At 42.9% G+C, this 16,458-nt stretch overlaps 1 protein-coding gene across 2 annotated transcripts in view; it reads left to right on the top strand.

Moving 5' to 3' along the window:
* ANKRD44 (ankyrin repeat domain 44) overlaps positions 1–16,458 on the top strand; it is a gene marked incomplete at its 3' end in the record, with an annotated part of 199,775 nt that overhangs the window by 158,149 nt on the left and 25,168 nt on the right. For both annotated transcript variants that reach the window (XM_079710777.1, XM_079710776.1), the window contains exon 16: positions 9,221–9,292. In XM_079710777.1, coding sequence (XP_079566903.1) covers positions 9,221–9,292 — 72 coding nt within the window. The remainder of the gene's footprint in view (positions 1–9,220; positions 9,293–16,458) is intronic.

Raw genomic sequence — 16,458 nt, forward strand, 5'->3', positions numbered from 1 at the left:
TTTTCTTAAGGACCCTTTTCAGCTGTCTCTCTTTTCTATCCTGTCTCAAAGCCATCAACATTCCTTCCCTCTTTCGGCTCACTGCCCACACAGAAGAATGAAACCAAATTCGGTTATAGAAAACTATGGAACCAAAGAGAATAATTTCTTTATTATGGTGAATTATGCCTTCTGATTCTGTTTAACCCAGATATAGTCATTTCATATTTTTATCCTGCTTAGGAAAAAGTGAATTTAAGAATTCTGAGCATTAGTTAAATCATTTAAATCCACAGCTGCCAGGGAACCTCGAAAATAATAGGGAGCACTTTGATGATTTTTTCACATTTGCGATAACTTCTGCAGCAATTCTTTGCAACTTCTTCAGTGGGTTAAAACCCTTGTTCTCTCCATAATCAGGTTTGGCTTCAACCTTGGATAAGTCCTTGTGTTTTCAGGAACCATGGTTATCTTCCCTAAAGAGAGTGACATTTCTTATGAGTCAATTTTAATGCTCGTCCTTATCTAGAATGCTCACTCATGGCAAGATGAAAAGAATTCTACTGTTTAATTATTTCAAAAACATATTATCTGGCTTTCTCTGGACTGATTTAGGTATTTACAACCAGAAAATGTGTTTCGAATTCTTTTACTAGTATCTTACCTTCCTCATAGTATTGGTACATCGATCGTATCAAAATTTAATTTGATATTAGTCTTCTTTATGTCCTTATGACAGAAGGCCAGAGTGTCACCTCAGGATGAGTTCTACCACTACCTGGCAACAGCAAACTGACATCGTGGTTTAGAAAGACACACTTAGCCTAGAGCATTTTTCAGTTACAAGACCATGTTCTATGAAAGGTCAGGTTTGTTTGTTTTTTTGTCTTGCTGGTTGGTCGATTTATTAAATGTAGCAATGCATATGGTATTCACATGGTTTTTCTAAAGGGAAAAATCCATCCAATATATAAGATCCCAGTAATGTTTTTGATAGTTCTGCAGTGTCAAGGCAGCAAATGCGTTATCACCCTGTAATTAATTCCACTAGTGCTGTCTCATTCACTTATCAGATTTAAATAAAATTCAATAAACAGTATTGAATACCTCCTACAAGATATAGGTAGTCCCTGCCCCTAAGGAATTTGCAATTTAATGGCCATGAAGGAATGTACTCAACCAATAGTAATACTAGCCAGAATGGTGTTATTGATTTAATAAAGATATACCAGTCATGGTCATGAAAACATTGACCCCCCCACCCTAAATTTTGACTGGATAGGATGCTAAAGGGACCTTGGAAATCATCTGACTCAACCATCTCACTTTTAAAAAGAAATTTATGTTATTCTTTATTAGAGTAATCTATATTTGTTGTAGAAAGTTTAGAATATGTAGAAAAGTGGAAAGAAATCGAACACCCAAAGTCCCTACACTACAAAGCAGTTTTTATTAACTCTTTTGGTATATTTCCTTCCAGTCTCCTTCTCACATATTTTATTTTTTACATACATGAGATAGTATTAAATATGCAATTTTATGCATTGATTACTTTTCCATAAACTATTCTGACATGATCCTTTCCCAGTGTTATTAAAAACTCTTGGTAGGGCTTCCCTGGTGGCGCAGTGGTTGAGAGTCCACCTGCCGATGCAGGGGACACGGGTTCATGCCCCGGTCTGGGAAGATCCCACATGCCGCGGAGCGGCTGGGCCCGTGAGCCTTGGCTGCTGAGCCTGCGCGTCCTGGGCCTGTGCTCCACAACAGGAGAGGCCACAACAGTGAGAGGCCCACGTACCACACACACACACAAAAAAAAATCTTGGTAAACATTTTTTAAGCTAAATAATGTTCAACTATTGGATTAGTCATAACTTAGATATTCTTCTATTTAGGTTGTTTATACTGTTTCACTATTGGATGGCTTTGGGCTTAAAACTTTCTCAGGATGTAGGTTTATAGGTCAAAGTTCATGAACATTTTTAAGGCTCTTGCAAGATAGTTTTTGAACACCACGCATTGTGTACCTTGCGTTTGCCTTTATCTTCACAGCAGGTTTCATTAGCCTTCCTTACACATACTACAGGCTCTGCTGCCTTTTAATTGGCAAGGAAATCACCAGGAACTGAATATACACTGGAGGGAGGAGATAAGCAGAGTTATCAAAAGCAGCTCCCAAGGGCTTCCCTGGTGGCGCAGTGGTTGGGAGTCTGCCTGCCAATGCAGGGGACACGGGTTCATGCCTCGGCCCAGGAAGATCCCACATGCCGTGGAGCGGCTGGGCCTGTGAGCCATGGCCACTGAGCCTGCGCATCCAGAGCCTGTGCTCTGCAACCGGAGAGGCCACAACAGTGAGAGGCCCGCATACTGCAAAAAAAAAAAAAAAAAAAAGCAGCTCCCAAGAAGAGTTGGAAACTTAATCTAGCTAAGCTTCTAGTAGTGCTCTCCTGACAAATGTGTTTTCTCCTTTTGAAGTTGCATAGACCTTGACTTACACAAGTAGAGAAAGTTAATGGTTCCTTACTTATGGAATTGAGTGGAGAAGGCAGAAATTAGATTAGATCCATGCATTTCTAGGAACCACTGAGTTTCCAGTAATTGTTAATAACAGTTTCAAGCAACACGGCTTTCTCTAATAGCTGTGAAGGGGTGTGAGCAGAATCATGAGAAACAGTCACTGCTGTTACTGATGTGCCATCATGAAGGGAGCTAGTTTATTCTGGGCTAGGCTCAAAGGCCTGGCGTCCACTGAGGTCCAGTATGGCCTGAAACATTATATTAAACCTGAGACTGGGAGACCTGTGGGATCCCCCAACCTCTATCCTGTGCCCCTGGGAGCCTCTGAATGGAGCATTGACATAGGCTGGGGTGGTCTGACACTTCTGCAGACTCAGCCCCCTCTTCTGGCCTGAGCCAGAGTCAGGTCACAGCACAGTGGACTCAGGATTGGCCTTGAGGTTGCCTAAACAGCATCTCATTCTCAAGCACAGACAAGTGGAATGTGAAATAGAATTTCTGACAGAGGTGCCAACTTTCCAGGGACCTTGGTCTGCTTCCAGCCCTTTGACTTGAAGACTCATAAATGTCCTCACTGCTAAAAGATAAATAACTCCATTTTTAAAACTTTCCTCAGAGCACCTCCTTGACATGGTCCCCAAGGATATTTTCTGATTGGTTTTCTAACTCCTCTTCGCCCTTCTCACCTGTGGAAGCTAGTTATGAAGTCCAAGTCTAACCAGCACTGACAAGAGCAAGGGTTACCTCACAGACCCACTGGCTACACCTTTCTGTTTTTATATTCCGAACCATACTTGGTTTCTGCTTTCTTAAATAGCACATTTAGAAACTGGTTTAGTTCAGCTGAAGGTCTCTTGAAATCCCTGAATTTTTTCCTGCCATATTTTCAAATAACTAGTCATAAGCTATACTACTTACAAAGCTTGGGTTTCCAGCTAAAGGGTAATATTTGTGTGTTTCCTTGCAATTTTGGATTAGATCACTGTTTTGTTAACCCAGCGGCCAGTTGGCTTATGGTCAAGTTCATATTTATTCTTGATTTTGTTATCACAGATTCACTTTTTAGAGAAAGAGGCTTAAACTTGGCCTTCTATTACCTCTGCTGTTTTAAAATCCAAGACATTGAGGTGTTCTTTGTGTGAGTCCTCCGGTCCTGTGGAAATGCCTTCCAAATTCAGAAAATGTCCTATGAATTGTTATAATCTTAAATACAATCGGTTTCTCAGGCCCCCCAAAGTTATAGAGCATCCCAGCCACCCCCGACCCCGAGCTGAACCAGAGAGTTCACGTTTTACAAATAAGATGGTTGAAAAGCCTGCTTGCTCTCATCTTAGCTTTTTTCTCTCAGTTCCCACTTCAGATGCCCATCTTTACTTGTCAGTGGGGGTTGGGAGTAGCTTGAATCTCAGACCTTCTGGTTTTTTCAGCCAAGAGAGTCTTGGCAAATGCAAGGTGGTAGGAGGACGCTGTGGGAGAAGAGGTGGAGGTCAGGCAGTGCTAGATTCTCCAGACGAGCTTCATAAATGATTGATCAATTGAGAAAAGAAGCAGTTCTGGGGTTTTGGAGATAACAAGGAATAAGATTAAGTAGTCCAGATAAAGGCTTTATTAAAGCAGCCATTTTAATAGATTTTTTAGGCAGAGGACCAAGTCGATCCTTGGAATGAGTGCAAATTTTTTATTGAGCCAGTAGAAACTGATGGTGACATATTGGACGTGTACATTGGATTTATGAGTGTAATTCAACGTGAAAACTAGCATGTGAATGCATGGATTGTGTAAATGTTACGTATAAATTATATTCTTTGATTTATAACTACAAGCTTTATGTGCAGAACTCATTGACTTTTTATGATGCTGCTTGTTTGGCATGTATTCTTAGCTGTAACTGTGTTTCAAAAGAACCATTCTATTCCGGATTTTGACAAGGTAGGTTGCGGGTGATCTCTGTAGAGCAATGTTATTTTCCAGTAATATTGCAGACCACAGGCTGAAGTACGAGTTTGTATAATGAGTCATGGTAGGAGCTCTCTGTCTCCCTCCGGTCCCCATATTCTTCCCCTGAGTCGTTTATGCAGAGTCGAGTCTCTGAGCAGTGCTGTGTATCTGCATCATCCCGTGGACTCTATATGTTTAGAATCAATTTTAAATTAGAAAGAAAATTCTAAACATAAACGTCAGTTTTGAATGACCTACAAATTGCTTTTCTGCCCCCCTTTTTCACATTGCCTTCTTAACTAACAAAGAAGAATCGCTAAAGGAAGAGGCATATTAGAGGAGCTAGATTCCAATTAAGGTCCCCTGTGACTGCTGTGTAACTAAAATGACTACTTACCACTCCTAGGAAACAAAGAGGAAAATCTCAAAGATCAAAGGGAATTGTTGAAGTTAAGAGACATAAAAAGACCCACATAAAAGCACACAATTTCAAGTTTTCAAATAATACAATACAAATAATTATATCGGAAGTATGAGACATTTTATGTTTGTTTTTATTAGTGTGAGAATAGAATTTGGAACTTAAGCAATCTAGGATACATTAGAATAATGAGAGAACATTTAATTTTCACTTCAAAACTAATAACTTTAAAACCATCTGCCATACATAGTTGAAATAAAAGTAGCTTCAACTGCTTGAAAAGGCTAGAAAACAGCTGTTCTTTGCTTTGTTTTGCAACATTATCACCTGCAAGAGTTCCTGGAATTGACAGTGCGTACCAACTCCAAATCCTGTCCTAGAATGAACTTTTAATCAAAGGAACACAGAATCATTTCCACCATTATCACAAACACGATGAACAGAAGCAAGAAGACAATGTACTGTTTACAGTCAAAAAGTAGGCATATTCCCAGAAGATTTATTGTGGAAGATTTTTCCACACGTGTACTTTGATCACTCTAATAGCATGTGATTTTTTTTTTTTTTTTTTGCGGTACGCAGGCTTCTCACTGTTGTGGCCTCTCCCGTTGTGGAGCACAGGCTCCGGATGCGCAAGCTCAGCGGCCATGGCTCACGGGCCCAGCCACTCCACGGCATGTGGGATCCTCCTGGACCGGGGCACGAACCCGTGTCCCCTGCATCGGCAGGCGGACTCTCAACCATTGCGCCACCAGGGAAGCCCAGCATGGGGATTTTACTTCAGTCATTCACTACACGTTTGCTGAATGTCATCTCTGTCAGGGAGCCTGGGTTAGTCACCAGGATTCAGCTGTGCAGCAAACAGATGTGGCCACTGACCTGAGAGAACTTAGAGGCTAGTGGGGAACCCACAGAAGTTAACGGGTAGTGAAAACAGTGAGGCTAGAGCTAGGATGCAAGATGCTATGGGAACATGAAGGAAGAGGTACCTGACATAACCCTGGGGGTCGGAGAAGACTCTTCTGTAAAGGAAGGTTTAGCCTGAGACCCGGATGGTAGGAATCTGCGAGGCAAAGAGAGAAGGGAATTTCTACGCAGAAGGAAGAGCATGTGAGAACACAACAAATGTGAAAAGCTTTAAGTTTAATAAGACTAGATAGCATGTAGGGGTAAGGAAAGAATGAGGAGCAGTTAGTCTGGAAACGTAAGCAGACGACAGATTAGGTATAGGGTGATCATATCATTAGCGCCCAATTCAGGACATTTATGAGACTGACAATTGTGCCGGAATAACAGCTGTAAGCCAGGACATCAAATCAGGATAATTAATGAGAGTCATTGCAGTGCTTTCAGCTGGGAAGAGGCATGATCACGGTCAGATTCTTGGGTTTCATGAAAATCTCTCTGTGCAGTGTGGAAAATGAGCTGCAGTGGTGCTGGGGGTGAGGACTGCAACCCTAGAAGCAGGGAGCTCAGGATATTTCAACTATGGGATTTCTAAATTATGAATTATTAAGTTGTTGAGAACGGGCAGTGGCCTGTACTACAAAAGAGGCAGAGGAAACGGAAGGAAGTGGGGATATTCGGGACTTTCATTCACTCCTTTATTCACTCATTCAATAGTTATTGAGTACTGTGCTAGGCACCAAGATTTGCAGTTCTAAAATGGTCGTTACCCACATGAACCTGAGAGCCTAGAAGGTGTAATAGACATCATTCATCGACTGAACAGCGGAGGAAGGGGAAAGTGTAGAGTCAAGGATGACACCCAATTTTCTTGCTTTGGTAACAGGGTGAATTGTGAGGCCTTCTTTAAGATAAGAAACAAAGAGGGCTTCCCTGGTGGTGCAGTGGTTGAGAGTCCGCCTCCCGATGCAGGGGACGACGTGGGTTCGTGCCCTGGTCCGGGAGGATCCCACATGCCGCGGAGCAGCATCAGTCAGGAGGCTGGAGTGGACATTGAATACTGCCATATTCACCACACATCAAGGCTTTGGGTGTTGGGTTTTTGTCCCTTTTGGATGCATCACTATACAAAGAAGAACTTAACAGCAACATAAAGAGAGGGAGAGCTTATCAGAAGGGGTGATATATACCACTACAATTTATTTACTCCATCCCTATTGCTATTTATTCATTTTCTGTTGGTTGTTTTTTTTTTTTCCATATAAACAGTGTCTTGATAAACTGCTCTTAGCAGAGTCACTAATAGCCTCCATGTTCCTAAACCCAATGGGCAATTCTCAGGCCCCATTTTACTTGACCTATCAGGACTTTTGACACGGCTATGCATTCTCTCCTTAAAACTCTTTCTTCACTTGGTTTCAGAACCTCCTGCTCTCCTGATGTTCTCTCTAGCTCACCTGCTCAATCTGCATCTCCCTGCTGGTTCCTTCTCATCTCTCTAGCTCTTAATGTTGGGTGCCCAGGATCCAGTCTCCCTTCTGTGTTTACTACCTGGCTCATCTCATCCAGCCTTATGGCTTTAAATACCCTGAAGTCCACACCCGTGTATCCTACAGCTGCCGATTAACATGTATTTTTGATGCTTTAAAAACATCTCAAACCTAACATTTCCAAAATCGAACTTCTGCTTTTTCCCACTACATATATTCCACTCACGTCTCCATTTCGGTTCGTGGAACCTCCATCTTTCAGTTTGCTTACAGCAAAATCCTGAGTGTCATCCTTTAATTCTCTCTCTCACATTCACATTCAATCCATCAGCAAATCCTGTTGATTCTGCCTCCAAAAATATACACAGTCCAACACTTTGCTCCGTCCCCACTTGCTCCCTGCTGGTCCAAGCCACTGTCTTGGACTTTTGCCCCAGATCTTCAGTGGCCTCTGTGCCCTCCCTAGAGTCTAAAAGTTAGAACATGTCACCCCTCTGCTCAAAGCACTCCAGTGAAATTCTATCTCACTCAGGATAGAAGTCACAGACTTTTTACAACAACCCAGAAGGCTCCTTGTGATACTACTACCCATGGTGCCACCATCTTTCTGATTTCCTTTCCTGTCATTCTCATCCTTGCTCACCTTGCTCCAGTCTCACTGATGATCTTAAGCATCTCTGTCGCTAAAGGACTCGTCAATTGCTGGCTCCTCTGCTTGGAATGCTCTTCCCCCAGATATCCACAAGGCTCTCTCATCGCCCCCAGACGTTGTTCAGCCATCACCTGCTCAGTAAGGCCTTTCCTGATCTCTGTATTTAAAGTTACAAATGGACCTCTCCTCCAGCCTTCCAAACCCTCCTTCTCTGTTTTATCTTTCTCCATCGCACCTACGGCTTTCTAATTAATTATATAACTTCTTTTTTCTATTGCCTGCCCTGCCCCCCATGAAAAATTTGATTTTTAGATATATTTTTTATTATTGAATCAGTGCATGGAACAGTATCTGGGCACATGGGTAGTCATTCATCAAGTGTTTGTTGAATGAATATATTTCTTTATACATGTGTCATTGTGCACTTGTCTAATTATTTAGTGGGGATTAGTTCCTAGATATATTAATTCCTAGATATTCCTAGATATGCACAAAATTGCCCGGAAAGGTTTTAACAATTTATTCTCCCAACAAGAGTCAATGAAATGTCTTTTTCCTGACACCCTCACCAACATCATACCCTAGTCACACTATCCGTTCCATTCCTTGAACTCACCGTGTTCATCCCCACTTGATGCATTTGCCCTGACTCCTTCCTGCTCCCAGAATGCTCTCCTGCCACACTTTGACTTGATTTCACTCTTCTTCTTATTCAGGTCTCGCTTGAACTGTCATCTCCTTGCTTGGAGAGGCCTCCCCTGGCCATCAGCTGTAGAGTAACTTCCCAGTCACTCCATATCCCATCACCCTACTTTACTTTCATTACAGCATATTTCACTACCAGATATTTTCTTATGGGTATGTTGTTTATTTGTTTGTCTGTGCTTTCCTGCTCTAGAATGTAAGCTCCGTGAGAACAAGAGCTTCCTAAGTCTTTTGCAACGCTGTCTCCATAAATATGTGTTTGATAATGGAATGGACCCTGGGTATTGTAATTTTCTCATTGTGATGATACTGCTGGGTGGGAAGGGGATTTAACATGAATTATTTGCCTAGATTGGTGAAGCTGAGCAACTTTTCAAGTATGAAAGCTTTCTTTTGAATAACAAATGCTAAGATGACCTAGAAGTTGAAATATTCAGTTAGCATATTTGTTTTAGATATGCTATATCAGATTTCTTATGTTTCTGAGAAGTTGCATGATTTCTTAAGTTTCTGAAGCCTGTTTTCTCATTTATGTCAACATTTGTATCCATAAAGTGGGATTCCTTCTGCAAATTGCACTCACGTACTGTTGTTTTCTTTGTGTCTCCACAGCTTTTGGAAAGAACCAACAGTGTTTTTGAAGAGTCAGATGCTGGTGCTACCAAGAGTCCGCTCCACTTAGCTGTAAGTGAGATGCTGTGGGCAGCTTCCCCTGTTACAAAAAGAACCTAAGTGTTCCTAAAACTAGGCTGCTCTTAAAAGGAAAGCATAGCAATGCATAATAACTCATGATGGAAACAGTACATGGGTAAAGGCTCAGGCTGCGGTGAGAAAGCATGTCTCAAATTCCCATCCCAGCTTCTCACTGGTGACCTCAGACACATTACTTACCCTGGCTGAGCCTCGATTTCCCCATCTGTGAAGTGAGGATACAGGAAAAGAGACAACGTGCATGAAGCCGTATCACAGTGCCCTTAATAATGATTGTTATACATTTTAAGTCTCTAAATTATCATTATCTAGTAGTTAAATCAGTAAACTGAGGAAATGTTTTATTTTGGTTTTAGAGATTTAAGTATAGACAGCAAGTACTGAACTTACAGATAATCGAGTGCCACAGTTAAAAACTTGAGATATTTAAGTACAGACTTGTGACAGTAAGACGAAAATATGCATAATTGCAACTCTGCCGCTTCTGCCTGGGCTTGGAATCGGGGTCTCAGAGGAGGTATCAGGCTCTGATTCTTGTACTGGGTGAGATCTGGGAGGGAGGGGAACAGGAGTTATTCTGTCACCAGTAAAGCTTCCTTTCCACATCCCAGTCATTGAAGAGACATGCAGTAGCTCAGAGTGAGGATCCCCAAACTCTCTCTGAGGGTGACCGAGCTGGGAAGCTCACTACCACTCTACTTCGGTTAAGGTCTTGCTCACCGTTGATCAGCAGCAGCTGTTCCCTAGGGACCTCTCAGACTGGCAACAGCCAGCTCACCTACGCAGGCTCTGCTGAGCTGTGAAGCCTCGGTCCAGGGCCATCAAGAAGGTGTTTGGGGGCTTCCCTGGTGGTGCAGTGGTTGAGAGTCCGCCTGCTGATGCAGGGGACGTGGGTTCGCGCCCCCGTCCGGGAAGATCCCACATGCCGCGGAGCAGCTGGGCCCGTGAGCCATGGCCGCTGAGCCTGCGCGTCCGGAGCCTGTGCTGCACAACGGGAGAGGCCACAACAGTGAGAGGCCTGCATACCGCAAAAAAAAAAAAAAGAAGGTGTTTGGATGCACCCGGAGGCTGGATGCTGGGAAGAGTAGGATGCTGGGTCTCTGTGTTTAATGGTTATGACATTTCACTCAGTACCACTCACACATAAGCACTTATTCAGTTTCCTTCTGATGAAAAATTGAGATGGAGATTTTGGAGAGCAGAGAGGAGTGTTGTATTGATGGCATACATAAGCAGTCAGGCAAGGTGAGAAGGGATGAGGCCATCCCATAAGGATTGGGATGAACCGAGCACACTTATGGGGCCCTTGCTTCTTTGCCAGTCTCCCCACATACTCACCAGCACACCTGATAACATCCCACTCACCACCCTCTGCCACATCTACCAACGCAGCGACTATACACACGGACACACGCACACACTGAGTCCAGTGAGTTCAGGCTAAAATGTCCATTCGTCTTTCTTCCAGACATGGGCTTAGAGTAGAAGAGGTGGATGGAGAGTGGGATACTTACATGTATAAAATTTCATACCACTGGGCTCTTAGCACAGGTTGCTCTAAAGGGTGACCCTAGCAGCTCTGCCCAGCCATCTGCTGTGCCTGGGGAAGTTACCCCAGAGCTGGGAGAGGCCTATTGGAAAGGTTATCTCAGGTAGAATTCTCATGCCCTATGAAGGTGGGGTTGATTGCATTGCTAAGCCTGCTGGTAATATGAGAAGAGACTTTCCTAGCTTCCAAAAAATTCTATCATCTCTCATTCTTTTTTTTTTCCTTTCAAAAATTAATGTTGAGTGCTTACTGGGTGCCAGGTGCTCTGCTAAGTGTTGTGGGTTCCCAGTCCTGTAAAGACAGGGTGGTACAATATCATTGGAGAGAGTTGGGCTTTGGTACTTCTACACCTAGGGGATCCTAGCCACCAGTCTTCCCATTAGCAACTCGCCTGGACATGGTTTTTCCATCTGTAAATTAAAAGGAGTGAGTCAGTTAAGGATCCCCAAACCCTTTCCAATTTGTTAATTTATTTAATTGTTTTTTTGTTTGTTTTTGCGGTACGCGGGTCCTCTCACTGCTGTGGCCTCTCCCGTTGCGGAGCACAGGCTCCGGACGTGCAGGCTCAGCGGCCATGGCTCACGGGCCCAGCCGCTTCGCGGCATGTGGGATCCTCCCAGACCGGGGCACGAACCCACATCCCCTACATCGGCAGGCGGACTCTCAACCAGTGCGCCACCAGGGAAGCCCTAATTGTTTTTTGTATGATCTTGGCCAAGTACCTAACCTCTTGTGTCTCAGTTTTCCCACTCATAATATGGGGAGAAGAGCAGTACCTCTGTCATAGGGCCACTGGGGGGATGACCTGGGTTAATGCATGGAAAGCAGTTAGAACAGCACCTGGCACTGTCTTCCTCTCGCTATCAGTAACATCACTATCATTCTTTCCTTTGACACATACTGACTGTGCGTGTACCAAACACTGTTTCGGGAGCTGGGGAGATGGCAACAAACAAAACCCGGCCACTGTCCTTGTAGAGTGTGCAGTCTAGGAGAGACAATAGGCAAGTAAATATACAACGTGGCAGGTGGTCAGAAGTGCTGCTGCAAATGGAATCAGCGAGACAGAGAGCATCGAGGTGGCAGACTGGGCGCTGTTTCCCACAACATAGCATCTCACGTTTGACCAGGGATGCGACGAGCTAACCATTTGGTCTCGGACAGAAGAATGCTCTGGGCAGAGTGCAGAGTCCCTGGGGTGAGAGCACACTTGGCATGTTCCCAGAACAGCAAGGCCACCACGGCTGGAGCACAGGGATGCAGGGAGGGTGGTAGGGGTCCGAGTGTCATAGAGGGGGCAGGGAGATGGGGTAGGGCCACAGACTCCAGGGGGAACTTCGACTTCTTCACTGAGCAAAAGAGGAAACCATTTGGAGGGTTTTGAGGAGACAGATGATGTGATATGACTTTTATCTTAGAAGGATCCCTTTAATGTCTGCATTGAGTTTAAATTGTCAGGGAACAAAGCAGAAACTAGACAACCAGGTAAGCGATGATGGTGATAACTTTGACCAGGGTGATAGCAGTGGGTCAATTCTAAAACTATTTTATTTATTCCCTCTAAAAGCTAATACTTTTTAAAGAAATTATTATTTGCTCCAAGAACCCCGCAAGTATGCCCCTCCCCCTCCCCAGGGCCCTCTGCAGCAATTAACTTGATTAAAACCCAAGGCACATTATTTCTTCCATGGAAGATTCTACAGTGAAAGAGAACCAGATGCCCCCAAACCTTGACTACCCCAAGAAACCTGACCGGCCTTGAGTTACTATTTCCTGGCTGAATGAGTCAAGTCTCCAGGGTTATCTGCCCAGTGAATTTCATAAGCATTTCATCCACTTGAAAAAAATTAAATCAAGAAACAAGGCTATGCAAATGAAAGGCTCCAGCTGTCGAGATTTCCAGATGGACCCATTGTTTCATGGATTCTGTTGAGATCCCAAATTCTTTCTGCTTGCTGCCCTCAGTTCCAATCTAAAAAGTTCAAAGAAATTAATTATGTTTAAGAAGTATTTAAGTTACTTAATGAAATTTTTAAAAGTCTTTTGTAAAACAAATTTGAAATGTTTGATTGCCACCTCTAGTGAAGGCTTAAACTGGGTTGTCTATTGAAAGCCAAAATACTACAGGCTTTTTGAACCAGCATATTTGCTCTTTTGTGTGATTACTTCTTCCTGGAGATATTTTAGAAATTATTTGTGGAATTACCCACTAAACACCTGATTTAGGATGGGAATAGAAAGAAAAATAAGACAATGTGTTCATCATGCACTGCTGATATGAGAAAGGTCTTCTTTCCTGACTACCTGAGTCTCTTTCAGAGAGTTTAAAGCTTTATTTTATACTTTCTTATAGACTCTAAGAACCACATAACTGCCTAAAGACAGAATCATGCATTTAACCACAGAATAGAATTCCATATTATGTGGTAGTTTGTTTCTAGGGTTAAGCCCTAAAGTGTGAAGGTAAGTGAAAATTCTTGTATTATCAAATTTACCTTTATTATTTCCCTTAAATTGCCCTGGAAGTACAGTATACATAGTTTTATGTCTTCAACTCCATATCGTAATGCTTTTGGATACTGAAATTCAAGAGCTGCAGGCTTGACTAATGGAAGAAACAAAGGGAATTCTATATATAAATCTGGCCTTTCAATCATCCTGTCTTTGAATTTTTAAGTGCCTGATATAGAAGAAAATATTGATTGGAATTCTGAAGCTTTCCTTCAGCAGGGTTCACTCCATTTTATTTTAACGTTAAGCCTCTTTAACACGTGCAAATGGGTTTATTTTTTGTTGTGAGAATTAAAGGAGAAACTGCAGGGGTCTTTTACAGGAGTTAAGTTCTTAAGTCAGTGCCTAAGTTAAGTGCCCTTTGATGTGACTCTGCTGTCCTGCACAGTGCTGATCCCTCTATATCACCTTCCTTCCTGAATATGTTTCTCTTTGCCCTGGGTTTTCTCTTTATTAAAATCTAAATATGTGAGCCATGGTGCTTTGTAGATATGCATGCAGTTTATAGGTTGCCAATTCTATTTTCCTAGGTTAAGTCAAATTGACAGAAACTGTAAATGTTTACTATCTTTGTCATCCTAGTAACTGCCACCGAAGGAACGAGCATTTGCAAATAGCATCTAGAACCATCTATCATCTACATGGACCCATTTCCCTTTGATGTAAAGTCAGGATTTCTACATAAGCTGAATCAGTCACTACCATTACAATTTAAAATTAGAAGAGGTGTTATGCAAAAATAAGCCACAGACTCAAGCCCAGAGTCAAATGAGATAGACTGACTGACACCGATATAGATGCTCCTGTCGTCACAGCCCTTTATAGGAGGATAGGTGCTCCCAAGTTGGCTTAAAATCACCAATGGCAAGTTGATGATGGCCGAAACTAGGTGATGGGTATTTGGGAATTTGTGACACTATCCTCTGTTCTTTATATAAATTTGAAACTTCCTGTAATAAAAAGTTAAAGAAGCATATATCTTATGGTCTTGTTGCATCCTATCCATAGTAGGAGCTCATGAGAAGCCCACAGCTCAGGCTCTGGGATATGACTGGTCTGCCTTTGAATTCCAGCTCCACCACATAAGGCTGAGGACTGAGTAACATCTCAGCCTTCCCATGTCCTTGTTGGTGAGATGGGGATGACGATAGCATCCAAACCATGGCTTGTCGTAATCATCAAATAAGGTGCTACGTGTCTAGTCCTGCCTGACACACAGCAAGTACTCAGTGAAATTAACTGTTGCTTCACAAGTTAGGTTAGACTAAAGGCTTTCCATCCTATGTTTCTGATTCAATATTTGTTATTAAGCTCTCTGAGCCATTACACACAGGCACAAAAGTATTTTACTTGAAAGTCAATTAAATGGAATTACTGGGAAAAATGATAAGACATTGCCTAAAAACATAGATTCTAGTGGTGACAGATTGTGGGTTTCAAACCTGACTTTGTCACTTACTAGCTTCAGTGATCTTGGGTGAATTAATTAACATTGCTTGTTTTGGTTTTTTTTCCATCTATAAAAAGGATGTTTGCAAAGATTAGAGCTCAACACAGTGCCCTCAATAAATAGTTGCTATTTTTTAAATATATTCTTTTTTTTTTTTTTTTTTTTTTGCGGTACGCGGGCCTCTCACTGCTGTGGCCTCTCCCGTTGCGGAGCACAGGCTCCAGATGCGCAGGCTCAGCGGCCATGGCTCACGGGCCTAGCTGCTCCGGGGCATGTGGGATCTTCCCGGACCGGGGCACGAACCTGTGTCCCCTGCATCGGCAGGCGGACTCTCAACCACTGCACCACCAGGGAAGCCCTTAAAATATATTCTTATCACTAATACTAATAAATGATAATAGCAGTCATTATATTCATTCATTTATTCATCAAGTAATTGTTGAGTGTCTGTGCCATGCACGAGTCTAGAATACAGCAGTGAGCAATACACAGAAAGTACCTTCAGTCTTAGATAACAAACAGATCAATAGATATGTAACAGATATCAAGCAATAATAAATGCTATAAAGCTAAAATAAAGCAGGATAAGTGGGGTGGAGAGTATCCGATATGTTGAGGAGAAGGGTAGTGGGCTATTTTATATGGGCTCTGAGAAGCCGCCAGATAAGGGGACAGTTGAAGCAGAATTACTGAAAAAGCTGTGTGGCTCTTTGGGGGAAGGGCTTTCCAGGCAGGGGAAACAGAAAGGACAGATGCAGTGGCCCAGAGGAGGACATGCATTACTTAATCATAGGGGGTGCAGAGGGCAGGCTAGAGTGGTTGGAACACTGAGTTCCAACACTCTCTGAGTGAGGGACTATGCTGACGGACAGGGTCGAGGGAGGTCACATCCTAAGGGCCTGAATGGTCATGAGAAGTTTGGGATTTTATTATCAGCGAGGGAATTATCAATGAGTTTTCATCAAGGAGTGCTATATCCAACTTGAGTTTCAAAAGATTTCATCCTGTGGCTGTTCAGTAATCGTTTGCAGGAGGGCAAGGACGGAAAGGGAAGCTTTTGCCATAATCCTGGCAACAGAGGATGTGGTATAGTGAGAACTGGATAGATTCTGGATATATTTTAAAGAAACAGTAGAGATGATTACGGCTTGGAAGTAGAGATGATCGTGGCATTGAGGGCTGCTACTAGTCACCCAACACCTGTGTGTGAATTACAACAGGGATATGGATAGATATTTCCTGCCGGATGCCCGAGAACCTGATGACACCTCTGTGTGGTTAGCAAAAGTGTCCCTTACTCTCAGCAGACACATCCCTGTACCAGGGCATGGCAAGGCCGTGGGAAGGGGTGGGGAAGCTACTTGTTAGCACCCCTTTGCCCCAATGTCCCAGAGCCCTTGTGTAGGGCTACAACCCTGCGCTTAAGAGGGAAGACAAAGAGGACTCCAAAATATTGGGCCTGAGCAACTAGAAGAACAAAGTTGCCACTTACTGAGATGGAGCTTAGTTTGGGACATGTTAAGCTTGAGATGCGTATTAGGTATTCAAGTGGAAATTTCAATAGACAGTTGAATATATATGTCTTGCAAAGTAAAAGAAATAGTTAGAACTGGGATATAAATTTGGGAT

The sequence above is a fragment of the Hyperoodon ampullatus genome (genome assembly GCF_949752795.1).
Source record: "Hyperoodon ampullatus genome assembly, chromosome: 8".
Classification (NCBI taxonomy): domain Eukaryota; kingdom Metazoa; phylum Chordata; class Mammalia; order Artiodactyla; family Ziphiidae; genus Hyperoodon; species Hyperoodon ampullatus.